Source organism: Ovis canadensis, chromosome 9 (assembly GCF_042477335.2).
Source record: "Ovis canadensis isolate MfBH-ARS-UI-01 breed Bighorn chromosome 9, ARS-UI_OviCan_v2, whole genome shotgun sequence".
Classification (NCBI taxonomy): domain Eukaryota; kingdom Metazoa; phylum Chordata; class Mammalia; order Artiodactyla; family Bovidae; genus Ovis; species Ovis canadensis.
In genome coordinates this window covers 104,748,806-104,769,604 of record NC_091253.1, presented here as the reverse complement: position 1 = coordinate 104,769,604, position 20,799 = coordinate 104,748,806, and the positions used below count along the sequence as shown (strand labels likewise).

The 20,799-nt window shown below is 43.6% G+C and overlaps 2 protein-coding genes across 18 annotated transcripts in view; one reads left to right on the top strand and one right to left on the bottom strand.

The window, feature by feature from the left end:
* MTBP (MDM2 binding protein) overlaps positions 1 to 7,794 on the bottom strand; it is a 68,001-nt gene extending 60,207 nt beyond the window's left edge. For 3 of the 4 annotated variants that reach the window (XR_011259105.1, XM_069600768.1, XM_069600769.1), the window contains exons 1-5: positions 7,615 to 7,794; positions 6,518 to 6,598; positions 3,495 to 3,568; positions 3,248 to 3,399; positions 1,351 to 1,409 (exon numbers count right to left, since the gene is read on the bottom strand). Coding sequence is in view for 2 of the 4 variants with exons in the window: in XM_069600768.1 (XP_069456869.1) it covers positions 1,351 to 1,409; positions 3,248 to 3,399; positions 3,495 to 3,568; positions 6,518 to 6,598; positions 7,615 to 7,726 (478 nt within the window). In the remaining 2 variants the exon portion in view is untranslated. Of the gene's footprint in view, positions 1 to 1,350; positions 1,410 to 3,247; positions 3,400 to 3,494; positions 3,569 to 6,517; positions 6,599 to 6,989; positions 7,195 to 7,614 lie in introns of those variants that run through there. The other variant, XM_069600770.1, reaches the window with a different exon arrangement.
* MRPL13 (mitochondrial ribosomal protein L13) overlaps positions 7,374 to 20,799 on the top strand; it is a 41,892-nt gene continuing 28,466 nt past the window's right edge. For 3 of the 14 annotated variants that reach the window (XR_011259108.1, XM_069600779.1, XM_069600776.1), the window contains exons 1-3: positions 8,010 to 8,114; positions 12,117 to 12,240; positions 18,126 to 18,219. Coding sequence is in view for 10 of the 14 variants with exons in the window: in XM_069600779.1 (XP_069456880.1) it covers positions 8,088 to 8,114; positions 12,117 to 12,240; positions 18,126 to 18,219 (245 nt within the window). In the remaining 4 variants the exon portion in view is untranslated. Of the gene's footprint in view, positions 8,664 to 10,213; positions 10,387 to 12,116; positions 12,241 to 18,125; positions 18,220 to 20,799 lie in introns of all 14 variants that reach the window. The other 11 variants (XM_070292521.1, XM_070292520.1, XM_070292519.1 and 8 more) reach the window with 9 other exon arrangements.

The window sequence follows — 20,799 nt, the reverse complement described above, 5'->3', positions numbered from 1 at the left end:
GTGTTCATCACTTGATTTAAAGCCATCTTATCTTGAAACAGCTAGCATATGCCACAAAAACAATGGACTGTGCCATAATCACTTGCCAATTATGTGCCAGTGGTTAATAACACATCGCTGTGAGCCCATCAATGCTACTGCTGCTCTGAACAGAGGGGAAAAAAACGTGCAATTCATTATGCTCCTCTATGCTTAATCTTCTTACACAAAAGGGAATGAGCTAGTGTAGAACTGTGACGCTCAAATAAATTATTTCTCTTTTTAAAGAACAGTAAGACACTCAGAAAATTCAATTATACTGACAATATCACTGGTTCCTAAGAAAGAAGGTTAACTTCATGAAACTTTAAATTTTCTAAAATGATAAATTTTACTGAAGGATAAGAAAAATCAAAATCAAACAGAAACCAAACAAAAGTATGACAATGAAAGCATTTCAATTTGCCAAAATAGCAACTCTACATTTCATATTTTGAACTTCATAGAAAAAAACTGATGCTTATCTGTCAATGTACTCAGCTGTTTTCCATAGAAGATCTTTTATGCTAAAATACAGTCCTGAATATAAGGACTAGATTGTGAGCTGAAGTCCTTTATGATAACCACAGACTTTACTTACCACTCTATACTCAGCTCCTCGTACAATGCCTAACACGTAACAGACACAACAAATATCTGCTTAATAACTGACCTCCGATAACGAAAATACTCAGAAAACTCTTTAAAAGTATTTGTGGATGCCAAAGTATATCAAATTTTTGATGAATCAAGTAATTGATTCACCTTAAGAAAGATTTAAGATAAAATACAGTCTTAAGAATAAACAATACAGTATTTCATAAAATACGCTTCCCATTACGGAAAAAAAAAATGAACTGCATAAAAAAATTGAGTCAAGGGCTCCTTTTCCTGTATGGCTTTCTATGTGACAATATATATGGCTGACTTTACACCAGGAAAGAATGCTACCCAAATGATCGACGTTGAAGAATTTCTTTTTCCAGGAGTTGTCATGGGACAAGTGTTCTAAAGACCACTGTGGAAAACAATGGTAGACAGCAGAAAGATTCTTCTTCAGTAAAAACTGAAGAAGGAGACAGACGAGTATTTTATTTTGTAAGTTCTAATTTTTGTCTAAGTAAATAAAAACAATTTAAAAAGCTAATATCTCAACAATGTATTTTATGTAAGTAGTGGAGCATTTTTTTTCACGACTTCAAATAAAAATCATTCTTCATTTTGGATTTAAAAATCAGAAGGGAGAACACAAGCATGAAGACTCAGTTTATCATTGCTTCACACACAGTGTGAGGTAAGATACAAATACTGAAGGTAGCCACAAGGTATTACCAGGAGCAGGAAGCTTGTCTGATAACTGATGCAAACTTTCTGCAGATTCTTCATAAAGGCTAAAACAAAAGAGAAAGTAGGGGAAAAAGTCATATATAACCATAATTGGGTCATATTAAGCAAATGGATCTCTGTGCCAGACGCTATCAGGCACGTCAGCATTATCTCATTTGATATTCATAACAATCCCACGAAGCAATGCTCTTAATACTGTTTTATCTTCACTTTAAATAATACAATTAGAGTTCACATCAGTCGTAGGTATGAAAGCTAGGATTCAACCCTGAATCCAAGTTCTAAGCTACACTCCCCAAACAAACAACAGCGACAAACAAGGGGGGGAAACCCTCCCTAAACCATATCTAGCACATTAGATATAAACCATAACTAGTAGGCCAAACATTTTTCTGAACCCTACAAAGTAAGGTATTCCTAAGTGGTGAATAAAGACGGCTACTGCTTTTCTCTGAATGACATAAAACAGATGACAGGAAAACATGACACTCTCCTTCGATTCTTTAAAATCTATTAAAAATCTATTAGTTTTATCCAAATAATGAATTTTTCTCAAAATAGCCTATTATCCAGCATAAAGGTACTTGAATCCTTTATTATAAACTCACCATTGTCTAAAAAACTTAAGGCCTCTTATGGTAAAGTGCAGTTTTCAAGCTCCCTCTTGTGGAAACAGTTATTAAGTCACTTAATGGAAACTACTGTTTCTGCACTCACCATCTTCGACAGTGGTGAGAAAACATGGAATGGTTAAGAGCCCTATGGCTAGAAGGCAGCTTAGAAACCATCTCGAAGGCCTTCAGCACTTTACAGATGAGACAGGAAACCCCAGACAAGTTCAGTCACTGGCCCAAGGTCAGGGCCACTTTCACCAGCCTCCGTTTCAATGCCCTTTCTGGCCCAAGGTCAGGACCACTTCCACCAGCCTCCGCTTCAATGCCCTTTCTAAACTTCTACGTCTCCCCTCATTAATCAGCATAAACAAATATGATTTGAGAGCAGGAAAACTCGAAGTCTGCAGTAATTTATAGAAATATAATACTTGAATATTAAAATAAGCAAAAGCAATTTTTGTAATGAAGTATTACACAAGACCAAAATGCCTAGTGGGCTTCCCTGTAACTCAGTTGGGAAAGAATCTGCCTGCAAAGCAGGAGACCTGGGTTTGATTCCTGGGTTGGGAAGATCCCCTGGAGAAGGAAATGGCAACCCACTCTAGTACTCTTGCCTGGAGAATCCTAGGGACAGAGGAGCCTATCCAGCTACAGTCCATGGGATCGCAAGAGTCGGACACCACTTAGCGACTAAACCACCACTAGAGAGAGTGTACTTCATGAAGAAAAAATAATGACCAAAACTCACATCACCTGAGTCGCCATATACGTCAAACTACAATTCAGAAAACCCAAAAGTGCATCCGATCACCCATACAACTCTCAGCAGCTCTGGGTCTCAAGGTGCCCGAGACGCTGAGGACACACAAACTGAAGAGACACACTTCAGCTTCAAAAGCAAAATGAAAGCTACACTGTGGTGTGAATGCTGGCTACTCCCCTTAAACAGAGTTTCTATTCAAGCGCCTGGAATTTAACATCAAGCAGACTTTTTCTTCAAGCAAGTGACACATTAATTATCACCTTTTACGACTCCTACAAATAAGTAAGCTTAAGAAGCTAAACATTTTCAGATACAAATTTGTGCATTTTAAAGAATTTTAAAATTAAAGGCCCAAACTACCCATCTTCCAAAATAAGAGCTGCAATGTTTAATGACGTAAAATTCCCTCACTGTAACCGCTAGCATATCACATCCTCACCCCACGGCTAAAACACAATCTAATGTCAGACACTGCAAAGACGCTAAAGGACGCATGTGAGCATACTCAGCCAAGGATGATGATTCCCTGCTATTGCTATCTTCTTCCCCAAAGCACTCAACAGCACTCAAGCATTCTTCCAGATTGGTCTGAAGAACATCTTCGATGTCATCTTTCTCTGCACCAAAATGTATCTCTTCCCAGTGTGAACTACAAAACTAACATATCGAAAGACTGCATTAAGTAATGGGTTCGTGAGTTTATTTGTATTAACAAAGACATTCACCAGGTACCATTTTCTTATTTATATTACCTGATAAAATCCACATATTGCCTGAACTGCAAAGAACCACTTCCTGGAACCAGGTATGCCGCCCACTGAACAGGCTTGAAAGCAAAATCATACTGATTAGAAGCAAAGGATGCCACAGATAAGCAGATGTCACAGCATGTATACTGAGAGCTATGCAGCTTTGATGCACATTATACAGTTCTCCAAGTTATATAGACATATGTGTGTGTGTGTATATATACATATATATAGAAAATACGGAAATTCAAACAGGAAAAGCTGCCTAAAGAGCGAAATGGTTCGCTCTCTATGAAGACTCTGCTTTAGTTCATCGCAGCTCAAAGTCTACATCGCTATTTTTAACCTTCATTTAAAATCTAAAGATGCTGGAAAATACACCCACTCAATTACTACTGAATAAGACCAAGAAATGCAAAGCATTTTAGGGAAAACGGTTCCCTCCTGAAGATCATGAAGGTTTGGTTCAGCCTTACTAAGGAGAGAGAAGATAAAGAATAACCATAGCTTTGAAACGGAGATGGTCTCCTTGGAGACTGGAATGTTACATGACAATACGAAATTAAGGGTCACCACAGGGTACGAGTCAGAAGATCAGTGAAAACTTCAGAGCAACGTACAGAAATCGGATTCAAAGGAGGGGGAAGGAGATATATGGTAACTGCGGTTTACCTCGTAGAAGTTAGGAAAGATGCTAAGTGCATCTTATTACCAATTTCTTACCAAACTGGTATCTTATGACCAATTTCTGCCAAAATTCCAGAAGACTTTACCTCCTAATTCCTTAAGAAAATAGAAGCCATTAGGTAATAAACAGGCCACCCTTCCTGCGTCTCCGTTAGGCCTTTTCTCATTCTTCCCTGTTGACACGTAAGAGGCACCACCCTTCCGACCAAGGCTACCCCGCAACTTCCACTGGGACACCAGGCTGCTGACTTCCCTGCATCTTTGATCTCTCCTTCTCCACCATTTCCTTCCCATTAACATCTAAATATGCACAAGTATTTCTCAAATTATTTTTTTGAATCACCTTTAAATTCATCTCCCCTTTTTAGTTAACCACTATGTCTCTCTTTACTTTCCAGGAAGATGGACTTTCTGAAAGCACTGTCTACTCCTGGCCGTCTCTATTTCCTACGTACCTTTTCTATTCCCTTCGAATCCAGTGTAACCTGTTCTTTTGTCCCAGCATGCCACTGAACTACACCCACCAAGGTCACCAACGGCTGACATGTTTCAAAATCTAGGTTTTTAGTCCTACTGGTACTTGACTTCTCAACATTAAGACTAAGAAAGGAATAAAAAAATTTATTTTTTAAATTAAAATAGTTAATAGACACCTTTGACTATTTTCTCCGGAAAACACTTGCTTTCTGTGGGAAACCTATCTTTCTCTAAAAGCTGGTGCTCAGATCCTTTCAAAAATGAATTCCTTGGAATTCATTTCAAGATTTTCTGCTCTTCTCACTCTCCAAAACAATCCCATCGTTCTGCATGGCTGAAACTGACATCTATATATTGATGATTCCATCATCTTTCTCCAGCTCCATTCTCCTTTGGAGTTCCAGACACATGTATCCAATTCTTTTTTTAGTCTTTATTGAACTTAAAATTACAACACTGCACCTGTTTTATGTCTTGGCTTTTTTATCTTAGCTTCCTGACCAGGGACTGAACCCACACCCCTTGCTCCGGAAGGCGAAGCCTAAACCCCTGGACCACCAGGGAAGCCCCACGTGTCCACCTTTCACAAAATATTCTCACTTTGCAAAATCTTTCAGGCAACTAACCACACGTCCTTCACTGACCATGTCATTTTCCACCAAAATCCTGTTGTAATAACGGTAGTACTAACTTTGACTATACCAACTTGCAAAATTAATGAGCACTATCAGGATTTGGCAAACAGGACAGGGAAGCACATAGACATTAGAACTAACTCCCCAAAGATGGCAGCTGAAACTCAAGAGAGGTTCTCTGATGAACGAAACAGAAAGGAACAGAGCGTTCAGTCATGAGAACAGGCACGCTCTCCCTGGCGCCTCCACAAACTCCCTTCAGCTTCCAGACCTGTTCTGGCATCTCTACTCTCAGACAGAGGCCAGGCAAGGGAAGGAAAAAAAGAGGGTAAAGACCAAAGAAGCAGTAACCGGATCTATATAATGCCAATAGAAACCAAAGGAGAGAAAATATTTCCAAAGTAAAGGGTGATCAAAAACGTCACAGATTTTGAGGAAGTTCAAGCAGATAAGAATGGAGAAAGGATGACAATTATGAAGTGCTTTTAAGAGAATTAGTAAGAATTAAAAAAAACAGTTAAGGAGATGGCTATAAGAACATTAATAACGTATTTGTACTCAGAACACAATCATACATCCTCCTTATAAAGCCATGTTACTCTATTTTACACAAAGCTAAAGATGGCACGAAAATCTCATAAAGGGAACAAAGCTCAAGATGAGAATATAAAATAATTTTCATAACAACTTTATGACTTCCAAGCATCAGTAAATGAAGGAAGGCAATTTTCCCGTTGCTTTTCCTGTATTTCTTTTCTAGCTCCCTATCCCCAGGACTTGCACCCAGTCAACAAGTGCTTCTTGTTGAGCTTAAAGACAGAGAAGATAATATAGTAGTGGGCAAATTATGTGTATTTATATTTTTTTTAATCTTGTAACAGTAAGTAAAGGAGTGTGCCAAAAGAGACTGGAGTTTTAAATTACTCTAATATTTGTATTATTTCTGCTATATGAAATTTTTATATAACACAGAAATCCTGTTATATAAAATTTGTTACAGAAATATTTATATATTCTATGTTAATTGGTAATGCATTATAGCTTTGCACTAATATCTTCCTGTAAATACATTTAGCTAAAATATTAAATGACATTATTAATACCCCCCCAAAAGCAAACAAAGAAAAAAAACAAATGTTTTTTGGACTCTCACGTTAGCAAACTAATTAACTTTATTTCCAATACAAATGCTACGCCAGTGAAAAGAAGGGTTTATGTTGTACTTACCAGGGAAAGTACTATCTTCTGGACTAATTGAAGCACTAATGCTTCTTTTCAGGAGATGATAAACATTTGCTGCTCTTAAGTCTGAGAAAGAAAAATCAAACTCAGCTGGGCTCAAGAATTACACAACGTAAACCAATTCCAATTTCACCATCAGAGCCTCTCCAGAACAACATAGGATACATAAAAGGTCTACACTCTGTTCGAATTTTCACATAATAAATCCAAAGCAAGCAGAGAGAATAGGTAAGTTCCCGGCTTGCACATGCTTGCCAGTTAACACAAATCCAAAATCTCCCTCCACCAAATAAATTTTAAACCAATGGGATGGGAAATCCTGTTACAATACTCTGTACACAGCCACATATACTTCCTCCTCAAAAGACCTCTCCATCAAAACAAACTAAATAAAATACAACAGATTCCAGACAGGGGCATCAAAAAGGGTGCAAAAACGGTCAGAATCGTCTTAAACCTGTCGCTTGTATTTTAACTTATTCTGCGTGCGGAATGCCTCCTCCTGTGACGATGTACACTCCGGGAGAGTAAGAGCCCTTTCCGTCTCGCTGCTTTCCGTCTGACTCGCACTCGGCACACAGGAGGCAGAACTGCCTACTGAATGCATATACGTCTCAAGAGCAGAAATTCCATTTCCAAGGCCCCGAGAACTTTTTAACTGTGTCAGCAAGTTCCGAGCGCGGGCGGGCGGCACCCGGAACCTTGGCCCTGTCCTGCGCGCGGGCGGCACCTTCCTCGGCCCGACAGGCCGACGCTCCGCGCGCGGGCGGCACCTTCCTCGGGCCCGACAGGCCGACGCTCCGCGCGCGGGCGGCACCTTCCTCGGGCCCGACAGGCCGACGCTCCGCGCGCGGGCGGCACCTTCCTCGGGCCCGACAGGCCGATGCTCTGCGCGCGGGCGGCACCTTCCTCGGGCCCGACAGGCCGATGCTCTGCGCGCGGGCGGCACCTTCCTCGGCCCGACACCTGACGGCGCCCGGCTCCCCGCGGCCCCTCCGCCCCGCCCTCCCCAGGAAAACCCGGTCCCCAGAGTGCTCTCCGCCCCGCGAGCCGCTCCCGCGCTTTCTCCGCTCGGCGCCTACCCGGCGGCCTCCCGGGGCCCTCGACGCGCGAGGCCTCGGGCCCACGGCCCGGGCTCGCCGCCGCCGCGGCCCTGCCCTCGCCCCAGACCGCGAGGAGCAGGTACCGATCCATCCCTCCGCGCGAGCGGCCGCCGCAGGAGCCCGCGTCCGTCCAAACCGCCCGCGCGCCTGAAGCACTTCCGGCGCGCTCTCTTCGGCTCGGCGGGAAACGGCCCGCCCCCCGTCGGTTTCCGCGCCCTTTCCAGCAGGCGAGTGACTGTCGGGGGCTATTTTCTCAATTACCGCATCGTGTGCTGGCTTCCTGACGGAATGGTTGTGGTGGGAAGCCGGGAAGAGACGTGGGAAACGCGGAGAAGCCGACGAAGGCTTGCTGGCCTAGGAACCGTCCCCCGCAGCTCCGCGCGTTTCCCGCCGGGCCGTGATGCGCGGCGGCCCCGGGCCCTGGCGGAAGCGCGGGGCCGCCGCTCGGGAGCATGGCGAGTCTGTCCAGGGCGCCGCAGGTGAGGCTGCGCCCCCGGCGTGGCGGGCTTCCTCACTGTGGCGGGAGGCGGCCGGACTTGGCGACGCCGAGGCGGATGGGGAGCCAGGCGCCTAGGCCCGGAGATGCGGCGATAAAGCGCAGGCGAGGGTCGCAGCTGACCACTTCGTGAGGCGCTCTCGGTGCCCCTACTTCGGCGCTTTCAGTCAGCCCCCTGCTCTGGTCTCCCCGCACCCCGGAGCGGTGTTAGGGCGACAGTCAGGGAGCTAATCAGGTGGATCTCCGAGGGCACTGTGGACCACTGGAAGAGTTTGTGCAAAATAAGGGCCGCCGTGGGGTGGGGGAAGGTGAGGTTTGGGCTTCCCGGGTGGCTCAGCTGGTGAGGAGCCAGCCTGCCAATGCAAGGAGACGCGAGACGTAGGTGCGGTCCCTGGGTGGGGAAGATCCCCTGGAGGAGGAGATGGCAGCCACTCCAGCGTTCTTGCCTGGAGAACCCCACGGACAGAGGAGCCTGGTGGGCTGCGGTCCGTGGGGTCGCAGAGAAGACGCACACGACAGCGATTCAGCGCAGGTATGCAGTTCAATGGGCTTCCTTGGCTCAGATGGTGGAGAATCTGCGTGCAGTGCTGGAGACCTGGGTTTGATCCCTGGCTTGGGAAGATCCCCAGGAAAGTATTCCGGCCTGGAGAATCCCATGGACCGTATAGTCTATGGGGTCGCAGAGTCAGACACGACTGAGCGACTTTCACTTTGGAGGGTTTTGAGCCAAGTAGTAACCTGATCTGTCTTAAGTGTTACAAGGAGTATCCGACTGCTGAGTTAAGACCGAATTGTTCAGAAATGGGAATTGGTGGACGGCAGAAGCAAAGAATCTGTTTGGAGGCTGCCGCAATAATCCAGACTAGACATGCCGGGGGCGCGAGCCAGGCTCAGTTGCTGTGTAGCGGTGAAAACTGGTCACGTTCCGTGTGAAGGTGGGACCGGTAAGATTTCCGGAAGGACTGTGTGGCCGACAGCAGCAGAAAAAACCAAGGACTAATCCAAGGTTTTTTTGTTTCAACAACCGAAGGGAGCGTCCATCAGCTGAGACAGGGAAGGCTGGGACTGAAGCAGGTTTCAGAGGAAGAGCAGGGTTGGGTTTTGGATATGTTGCTTTAAGATGCCTCTTAGCCTGGTCCTGCCCCAGGTGAGATTCCGTCCTTGAACTCTTTGTTACCTGCCCCTGATGAAAGAGATACAGGAATTAAAGTTAACCATTAAAAAGAACTGGAGCAGTTTGACGTTGGGGCAGCATTTTAATTGCCTTATCAAGGTTTTGTTGGGTTTGTTTTTTTTTTTTTTCCTATCAGAGTATTGGTCTGTAATGCCTTGGGGAAAAACTGGTCTTCTGCTACATACAATTTTAAAAACACTATAGTGTGTACACCAGGTGGGCTGTTGAATACAAGTGTATAGTTCAGGGGGCTTCCCAGGTGGCTCAGTGGTAAAGGAATCAGCCTCCCGGTTCAGGAGATGCAGGGATTGTGGGTTTGATCCCTGGGTGGGGAAGATCCCCTGGAAATGGCAACCCACTCCAGTATACTTGCCTGGAGAATCCCATGGCCAGAGGAGCCTGGCAGGATGCAGTCCATAGGGTCTCAAAGAGGTCAGGAGTCAGGAAAAGAGGTCCAAGCTGGAGATTAAGTCATAAGCATACAAATGGCCTGGATGAAGTCTTTGAGGAAGTAAATAAAGAGAAGAGAGGAGGACCAAGAACAGTTGTGGAACATACCAGCCTTTCAGAGGCAAGAGACAGAATCAGCATGATGGGTGAATGGGGGTGGACAGTGGTGTTGCAGAGATTAAGTGAAGAAAGAACACCCAGGAGAGGGGAATGATCAACCGTGTCACAGACTTAGAATTGATCGAGGGATTTCGTGATGTGATGCTGGCAACAGTGTGCGGCTGGGATATGGGAAGCCCGGCTGGGGTAGGTTGAAGAAAGCGTTGTTTCGGTTGCTGTTTAGTCCCTAAGCTGTGCCGCCTCCTTTGCAACCCCACAGCCTGCATCCTGCCAGGCTCCTCTGGCCATGAGATTCTCCAGGCAAGGACACTGGAGTGAATTGCTCTCTCCTTCGCCAGGGGGTCTTCCCAACCCGGGGATCGAGCCCTACCTCCTGCGTTGGCAGGCGCGCTCTTTACTGCTGAGCTACCGGGGAAGCCCTGGAGGAGGAATGAGGAGAGAGATTTGGCGCAAAGACAACGCTCTGCAAGAGTTTACTGCCAGGAAAAGGGAAGAGATGAGGCAGCCATCGGTAAGGAATGGAGGTCAGGAGTAGCTGTTTGTTTTTAACTTTATCGTGGATACTCTCAGTCAGATACTAAAGCAGAGCATCACCCAGTTTCCGAGGCTCACAGTCGGTGCCATTTCATCTGCGCCTCATTTACCTATGTCGTCAGTAAATGCTTCAATACGTCCTTTATAAGATAAAGAGGTTTTTAATTCCATTACAGTTTATCAAAGCTAAGTGAAAATTTTATATCCATTCCTTAATATCAATTATTCAGTATATTTCCAATTTTCTCACATATATATTATATAAATATTAATACAGAATATTTTTATGGTTTTTTCTTTGGAATGGGGTCCAAAGTACAGTAAGTTGCTGAGGTGTTTTTTTTTTTAAGTCTCTTAATAATGGGTTCCTGTCCTATCTTTTTTTATTTGCAATTTATTGAAGAAACAAGATTTCCTGCAGACAATTGAATTTTTTTTTTTTTTTTAGTTCATATGCTGAGAGAGAGATGGAAAGTATGTGGGCTAGAAGCTCTCCTTATTTGCAAAGAAAAGGATCATCTGTGGAAAAAAAAGGGAACTTACAAAAAGTTACTAGAACTCATAAATGACTTTAGCAAGGTTGCAGTGTATGAGACCAAAATATAAAAATGAAGTGTATTTCTGTATGTTAGCAACAATCAGAAATTTAAATTAAAAATGCAATACCCTTTACAAGGGCATCAAAACCTATGAAATAGAGATAAACCTGACGAAAGATACACAAGGGGAGTGGGGTGGAGACTAGAGAAATGAGAACAGGGAAACACAGATGGGAAAGCAGGGTCACCGATTAGAGGCTTGTGGTGGTTCAACTTAAGATGAAGCCAGCCAGCCTAGTTGCACCAATACTTTCTCCAACATTGTTTGGCAGCTTGTGTGTATCCACAGAGAAAGGATCTGATCAAGATCTTCCTGGCCTGTGATTGTCTTAGCGTTTGAAGGCAGTGTTAGACACTGCAGAAACCCTGCGGCAGCCTTAGGTGTCAGTCTAAGGCAGGTTTTTGAAATGTAAGTTTATTCAGTATCATCCATCTGTGCTTCTCCAGCTTCATTTCTGCTAGTTCCCTGGTGGCTCAAATGGTAAAGAATGGGCCTGCAATTCAGGAGACCTGGCTTCAATCCCTGGGTCAGAAACATGCTCTGGAGAAGGGAATGGCTGCCCACTCCAGCATTCCTGCCTGGAGAATCCCATGGACAGAGGAGCCTGGCAGGCTACAGCCCGTGGGGTTGCAAAGAGTCAGACACGACTGAGCGACTAACCCTTTTTCACACTTTGTTTCACTAGAGTTAAACTCCTAAATACCGGCCACTCTTCTTTCAATGTAACGCATCTTCTGATCTCAAAGTATTTTTGAAGACCTTCAGAAACAATTTCTGCTTTCTCATTAACCCTCCACTCTATTGTACATGGTACAAAAAATACAAACTGTAAAAGGAAATAATATCTTTGGAATGTTTTTAATAAAGCATAATCCATACTGCTAATAGAAAAGCAGGCAGGAAGAATGACTGCATTAATCTCTGCAGAAGAATGAGGAAAGATCCCCTTTCTCCAGAAATAGAAATGAAAAAAGTTATCTAACGATGGGGTCCTTTTCGTCGTAATTGTTGACATTAACTGTAGATTATGTGCAGTGGTATATAATAACAAACTCAGGTGTTCCCATTTAATGAGACTTTCCCTTGTTTCCTCTTCCATCTCTTAAGCAATGGGCCACTTTTGCCCGAGTTTGGTATCTCCTAGATGGGAAGATGCAGCCCCCTGGCAAGCTTGCTGCCCTGGCATCAGTTAGACTTCAAGGACTGCATAAGCCTGTCTACCATCAACTGAGTGAGTATCATTTCAGACCTGTCGGTAGATGCAGTTTTCATGTGAGGACAGAATTTTGAAGATGTTTGGACTGCTGCAAGGATCTGGGTATTTTTGCCTTGAAGATCCCTTATTCCATCTTCGCCGAGATCCTGTTGGGGCACTAAAATGAATCTTGCTTCTTCATAGGAAAACCACACAGACCATTTCTCCTGAAACAGTCCCATTTTATGCCATTGTCCCGGAAAAACTATCAGTAGCTCTTCCTTTCACTCTCAGAAATGTCCTGACTTGGACTTTAAACGCTCACTCTTCGGCATGTCTCCACATGTCAATGTGCGTTTCAATAGAGAGCTTTTGAAAATACACAGATAAGCTTGCTCTCTCTTCTAAAGACTTTCCTTCAGAGAGAGAGATATATATATAGCTAGTTAGGTATGGAAAGTTATTTTTCACTATTTTGAGTTAACAAATTTGCTTTTCCATATCCTTTTTCCAAAACAAAAAACAGTTGCTTTCGTACTGAAAGCCTTCTGCTTAGCCCAGGCAGTTTTGATTGACTTCACTTTCCTAGGCACTCCCTGTCCACCCTGCAAGGCCTGGGTGTCAGTTCTTACTCTTCGTCTTGCTTGGCCTGTCAACAGTGCTTTTTGCGACTGAGTTTTAACTTTGTTTTGAAATATGAAATATACAAAGATGTGTATAGATGGATAGGGATGTATTCATCTATCTATATAAATATAGATAATACCTTTAAGAAAATTAATAATAGTAATGATGAAATAAATATCCATCCACTCAGCATTTGGGTGGTTTACCTCCTTTTTTGTTTCTTACGCACAACATTGCTATCAATATTCTTGTACTGTTTTCCCAGGACACATGTGGAAGAGTTTCTCTGAGGTCTGTCTGTAGGACAGAAATTACTGGGTTCAGAGATGCACAGGAGCCTGGTCAGTCTTCATATGCAGAGGTTTTCATTGTTCCTCATCTGAGTAACGTTCTGCTTTGGTAGCTGGGACGTGCTCTGGTTTTAATTTGCATTTTCCTAATTGCACATGGAGGTCAGTATCTTCATGCATATGTTGGCCTGTTTGCCGTTTCCCATTCTGTGAAATGTCTGCCTTTTCTTCTTCCCTTTTCTCCACTGCTTAGTCTTTTACTTTTTCTCTCACTTGTCTTATAAAAATTTTCACAGTTTCAGAAAAGGTCAGAATAGTACAGTGAATTTCTCTGTATCCACCTAGATTACACAGTATTTCACCATGTTATTTTTACTCAATCATTTGAAAATAAAAGACGATCAGTATATCTCCCCCTAAACACTGTAGCATCTGTCTCCCAAGAATATCCTCCAGTGCAGCCTGAACGCCGTTATCACACCTGAACCCTAGCCTTTGTAGCTCTCCCTGTGTGTGTGGCCATCATTTGCAGTATTGTTTTTCGGGGAAACTGTGTGTCAGTTTTCAAGTAAACGTGTATAATATTTATAAGCACAGAAAACGTACATGATAAACGCTGATTAAACCAATAAATGTTAGAAAAACACCTCAAACAACATATTTGTAAATTTAAAACTGCTTGCAGTTTAAGTTTTGGGGTTTGTTTTTTTTTTGCAGTTTAAGTTCTGATTTTAGTGACATCTTAGGGACATGGGTTTGATCCCTGGGTCGGGAAAATCCCCTGGAGAAGGAAATGGCAACCCACTCCAGTATTGCCTGGAGAATCCCGTGGACGGAGGAGCCTGGTGGGCTACAGTCCATGGGGTCGAAAAGAGTCGGACACGACTGAGTGACTTCACTTCACTTCACTTCGGGACGGGAAAAGTCCAAACTTCTGCTGATAAAAGTCGAATATTACATACAGTGAAACAAAAATACAATTTAGTCTTTAAAAAGTAAATTTCTGATTTCCTAGAAAAGCTGTCCTCCATTCCTAGGAAAGAACGGCCTGGCAGCGAGGCTTGTCTGCGTTCTGGCCGAGTGTACGCTCTGCAGTGCGCGAGGAGAGCTTTTGCAGTGATGACTTACTTGTGAGGAAAGTGAAGCTGCTCAGTCGTGTCCAACTCTTTGCAACCCCGTGGACTGTAGCCTATCAGGCTCCTCCATCCATGGGGTTTTCCAGGCAAGAGTGCTGGAGTGGATTGCCATTTCCTTCTCCAGGGGATCTTCCCGATCCAGGAATCGAACCCAGGTGTCCCCAGGCAGACGCTTTACCGTCTGAGCCGCCAGGGAAGCCAGCAGAACTTTAATTCAGTGGGTGGATAAGTGCTGTACTTGAAAAAGAGTTATGTGGCTACTGCTGACTCCATCTTCTCCCCAATTTTGTGAAAGGAGCACGTTCTTCTAATTCCATGGCATTTCCATCTTGACCCAAACCACAGTTTCCGTAAGAAAAAAACAGCCATGTGAAGGGAAGGTTGGTTTGCCACAGCATCTCACCGAGCCCGGCGGGCCCCTGTGTGCGTGCAGATGCGGGAGTACACGGTCTTTGAGCCACTTTGCACGCACTCCCTTCTAACTGGAGCTGCCCTCCTGAGCTGGGCATGCGAGTGCTTTGTGAACATGCTCATCTCTCGCTGATGAATGGAAAGGCAGGGCCCTTGGTGATTTCTACATTATGACTTACTCTTCGTGAGAACGCCATTCTTTTCTTGTCCACAGGTTAATCAGTTGAGGAAGACTCTATGATGATTTAAAAGAAGCAGAGGGAAACCATTCTTTAGGATGATCTGAAATTATTAGATCATCCTAAAATATTTCTGCTGCACATAGAATAAAATCAAATAAAAGCTTCACACAGTTCTTAAAGCTAATATTGTGAATGTTCGCAATTCAAACATAATTCAAGCAATTCAACTAATCTGATCTCTAGTGTTCTGTTTTGCATTGTTTATTTAAATCTTTTAAGAATTTGTTAGGGGAAAAAAGTTTAAAATGCTCTTCTTAAAGTTACCCAGCTAAAGTATTTTTCCTTCTTACTATTCAGTTGCGTCAGTCTATTTGAGATGTTAGCAATGTCATTTAAATTTCACAGTGTTAATCGCACATTTGTTCTTCAGCTCGCTCCTAGAACATCGTCATACAAAGCACTGAAGGTTTTTGCTCCTAGTTATATCTAGAATGAGCAGGGTGACAATATACAGCCTTGACGCACTCCTTTTCCTATTTGGAACCAGTCCGTTGTTCCATATCCAGTTCTAACTGTTGCTTTCTGGCCTGCATATAGGTTTCTCAAGAGGCAGGTCAGGTGGTCTGGTATTGCCATCTCTTTCAGAATTTTCCACAGTTTATTGTGATCCACACAGTCAAAGGCTTTGGCATAGTCAGTAAAGCAGAAGTAGATGTTTTTCTGGAACTCTCTTGCTTTTTCGATGATCTGTCAGATGTTGGCAATTTGATCTCTGGTTCCTCTGCCTTTTCTAAAACCAGCTTGAACATCTGGAAGTTCACGGTTCACATATTGCTGAAGCCTGGCTTGGAGAATTTTGAGCATTACTTTACTAGTGTGTGAGATGAGTGCAATTGTGTGGTAGTTTTAGCATTCTTTGGCATTGCCTTTCTTTGGGGTTGGAATAAAAACTGACCTTTTCCAGTCCTGTGGCCACTGCTGAGTTTTCCAAATTTGTTGGCATATTGAGTGCAGCACTTTCACAGCATCATCTTTCAGGATTTGAAACAGCTCAACTGAAATTTCATCACCTCCACTAGCTTTGTTCGTAGTCATGCTTTCTAAGGCCCACTTGACTTCCCATTCCAGGATGTCTGGCTCTAGGTGAGTGATCACACCATTGTGATCTGGACATGGAATGACAGACTGGTTCCAAATAGGAAAAGAAGTACATCAGGGCTGTATATTGTCACCCTGCTTATTTAACTTCTATGCAGAGTACATCATGAGAAATGCTGGGCTAGAGGAAGCACAAGATTGCCTGGAGAAATATCCATAACCTCAGATATGCAGATGATACCACCCTTATGGCAGAAAGTGAAGAGGAACTAAAAAGCTTCTTGATGAAAGTGAAAGTGGAGAGTGAAAAAGTTGGCTTAAAGGTCAACATTCAGAAAACGAAGATCATGGCATCTGGTCCCATCACTTCATGGGAAATAGATGGAGAAACAGTGGAAACAGTGTCAGACTTTATTTTGGGGGGCTCCAAAATCACTGCAGATGGTGACTGCAGCCATGAAATTAAAAGACGCTTACTCCTTGGAAGAAAAGTTATGACCAACCTAGATAGCATATTCAAAAGCAGAGACATTACTTTGCCGACTAAGGTCCATTTAGTCAAGGCTATGGTTTTTCCAGTGGTCATGTATGGATGTGAGAGTTGGACTGTGAAGAAAGCTGAGCACCGAAGAATTGATGCTTTTGAACTGTGGTGTTGGAGAAGACTCTTGAGAGTCCCTTGGACTGCAAGGAGATCCACCCAGTCCATTCTGAAGGAGATCAGCCCTGGGATTTCTTTGGAAGGAATGATGCTAAAGCTGAAACTCCAGTACTTTGGCCACCTCATGGGAAGAGTTGACTCACTGGAAAAGACTCTGATGCTGAGAGGGATTGGGGGCAGGAGGAGAAGGGGATGACCGAGGATGAGATGGCTGGATGGCATCACTGACTCAATGGACATGAGTCTGAGTGAACTCCAGGAGTTGGTGATGGACAGGGAGGCCTGGCGTGCTGCGATTCATGGGGTCACAAAGAGCCGGACACGACTGAGCGACTGAACTGAACTGGACTGATCTCTAGAATACTTACCTCTTTTAGGAGTTAATGTTTACGTACCAGCAGTAAATTGGAACAACACCCCTGTTCCTATCACAGTGTCTTTCTACTCCGTGGGTTTTGCGGTGACTTCCGTGATCATCCTTCACATCAGCTATGCAGGAGTTCAGGGATACTAAAAGAAGAAAAGAAACTGAAGTAGGCATTTGGATATCTGTGCATCACGGCTGGAAACAAGCATAAGAGCCAAAGCCAAACTTCTGTTATCTATCAGTCAATTGGAACAGCTGTTTTTCAGACATTTCTCCAACCAAACCCTACAAGGTCAGTCCATAAAAGCAGCGCTGCACGTTGTGAAGGGGGAAGGATGCCGTGGATCCACGATGAGACCGCAGATCTCCTCACGGGAATCTTCGAGTTTCCCCTTGATTTGATTAGTTTGAATTTTATTTGGCCATTTAGCCCAATATTATAAAGAGAAATCAAATAAAGTTAGAAATCTAAGGTCATAAATTCTTGTAAATAAACTCAATTCCTATTTCTGAAAACTGTTTACCAAACTTTAATTTTTTTTTCCAGTTTGAAAGACATTTAACTAGTTAAATGTGATTGGAAAAAGCCTTGGGTTAGTAGTTAAACGTGAGAGCATAATACTGTCTTCTCTGAATTTGAAATGAATAACAATTGAGATGTTCTACATGTGTTTCCAATTTACCTACTGGTAAAATATACCTTTTTTCATCTATATGCATATTGTTCTCATTTTTCTTTTATTTTTAAGGGGAAGTTTATATTAGATAGTTAAACGTGGTGATGTGTAATTATTATTAAAGTGTAATTATCACATTTTAACGAAGTATACTCATTAGTGGCCAAAGATAATAAGAGTAGCAGTAGTTGGGCTTTCAGAGACCTCGGTTGCTATGGGCTCTTTCCCAGGTTCTCTTTCACCTTCCAGCGCTGCAATTTTCCGAGTGTCTAGCCAGCTCCTCTGCACTCAGCTGTTCTGTAAAAGAAAACCCCCGTCTGTCCAAGGACTGTGATGCTGCAGACATGCTTCGTAGTCGCTGGTGTGTTCTTTGGACTTTGGGAAGCTTTGTAAATAACCAAGTGCGATTTTTCTTAAAGTCAGGATTTTTCAACCAGAATCCTTTATTCTTTCTTTGTTCTTTTAAACCCAGGTGACTGTGGGGATCATGTTGTCATCATGAACACAAGGCACATTGCCTTTTCTGGAAACAAGTGGGAGCAAAAAGTGTACTCCTCACATACTGGGTAAGATGATGCTTCTGTCCGGGAAGATAGGCAGTGGAAATGTATCACTTTAATATTGTTGACGATATTTAAAGGAGTTCAAGGGAGTTCCCGGGTGGTCCAGTGGTTAAGACTCTGCACTTCCGCTGCAGGGGCAGAGGTTCAAACGCGGTCGGGGAACTAAGATCCCGCATGGCACAGCCAAAACACAAAAATAAGAAAACAATTGTGAAAGAAAAAGAAATTTAAGGAAACACTGATTCTGTTCGTGATGTGTGTACGATTTACTCAATCGGAACACCACACAACTGTTCCAGATCCTTGTAACTGCCCGAGGCTGTTGGTTTTCCTGAGCGTATCTGTCACGCTGACCTCTCTGATGTAGATTTCTCTCCTTTAGTCAGTCTTCTCATTTCTTTCTGCTGCTTCTGATTTGTCTTACTGCTGTTTCCAGAAGCGTCTTGAACTTCTAAAAGTGCATGACAGGTTGAAAGAACGGTGAGGAGAGTCCCCAGTTGGAAAGACACCGTTACACCTTCCCACAGCATCCCTGTCAGATTGCAGGTCTGCCTGTCTTTGAATAGTCGCAGTCTCCTAGCTCCTGAGGCAGCCCGTCATTCTGCCTTTGACATGGTCTGGATTTTGGGAAGATCGCAGTGCTGTTAAGTCATCACCTGTCTCTTCAGCTTTCATAGTGGCCTTTTGTTGCTGGTGTTCAGCCGCTCAGTCGTGTCTGACTCTCTACGACCCCATGGACTGCAGCACGCCAGGCCTCCCTGTCCTTCACCATCTCCTGGAGCTTGCTCAAGCTCATGTCCATCGAGCTGGTGATGCCACCGGCCATCTAGTTCTCTGTCCTCCTTTTTTGGACGGTGTGAAACTGTGTCTTCCGCGTGACCTCCTTCAGGTGACTGGGACTGTGGTCAGCACGCACTACTGATCTGTCTTTTCTCTAAACACCTGTAGTTCGTGCAGCGTCCTTTATGTGGCTTCCCTTCGAAGGTCTCCGTCATACCTCGCTCACTGCTCTCTGGGTGCAGTCATCACTGGCCAGTGCCCTAACTGAGTGACACTCCCCCAGCTGTGTCCTGACGGCTTTCTGGTGCAGGGCGGCCCCTCCCTCTTTCCGGTATGCCGTCTTCTGCTGCGGCCGAAGGCTTCTTCAGGGCTGTGTCGCCGTGTGCTGCGCTGAGTGTGCTGTCAGCTAAAGCTCGCTGGGCCTCTCCACCCCCCCACCTGCCTTCCTGTGTTTCCGTTGCACTTTAATCTGGCTGTAGCACCCTGAGTTTACTCCACGCTGAGTCTCGTCTCCAGCCTTTGAAGATCCTTTGAGACCTGGATTGTTTCAGGAAATGCGTTAGCTAGCCCTCAGTTTCAGGTCGTGCACAAACTTTATTAAGCATAGTTTCTTCAGTATCATGCAAGATACAGTTAGACATTGACCTTTCATTCTTGATCAAAATTATTTTATTTCCAAGTGCACCTTCATCTTAGACAAGCCAGCTTTGAGGTTCCCATCTGTTTCTTTTCGTCTTTTGCCCAAGTAGGTCTTAAATGCTTGGAAAAACACTTTTGCTTCTTGGCCAACCTTTGCCCATTCCTATACTTATACACTTTCATGAAATCTTTAACAAAAATTAATTCACATTCATTTTTAGTCATTTTTACTTTTGGCAAAGTAAAATATGTAAAACAAGTTTTATAAAGTTTAGAGGCAATTGGGAAAGAAATATGAAAATGCAAGATAACCATGTGATAAGGATGGGGAACACATGTACACCCATGGCTGATTCATGTCAATGTATGGGAAAACCACTACCATATTGTAAAGTAAGTAGCCTCCAGTTAAATAAAAGAAAAAAAAATAAACGTTAACTCCTTCACACACACACACAAAATAACCATGTGATAAAAGCATAAAGTATTTTCTTCCCAGAGAGAAAGAATGCTGCTACTAAGTCGCTTCAGTCGTGTCCAACTCTGTGCAACCCCAGAGACGGGAGCCTACCAGGCTGCCCCATCCCTGGGATTCTCCAGGCAAGAACACTGGAGTGGGTTGCCATTTCCTTCTCCGAGAGAAAGAATAGAGGACAATTATTTCTTGTTCTGAGGGTGAAACTCCATGAAACAAATGAAAGAGTATCATTTTGAAAATTACCCATTTTTCTCAGCATACTTCTAAATTTGCTTTCTTAAATTTTATTCCTAAAACGTGGTTCTCTAAATCCTCTGCAAAATGTTTTTAAGTGTTGAAAGAAACCTGTAAAAGGAATCATATTTAGATAACTTTACGTTTCCCTTGCAGAGCCTGCTGTCTTCATGTTTTCTTTTTCGCTTCCTTGAAAATCATCCAGGCTTTTACTCATCCATTCAGTGTGATAAAGTCTTACATCTGCACATTGGTTTTGCTTTAAATCTCTTAAGCACTGTCACAAACACTTTCCTGCTCGACTCTCATAAAATCTTGAGAAGTAGAGGGGGCAGATGCTAGCATTTTTCTTATCTGAGCAAACCCATAAATAAAGAGATGAAATGAGTTGCTTCATATTACACTGGTTGCTGTTGGCCAAACCTTGATCCCAGACCTGGGCCTGGGGTGTT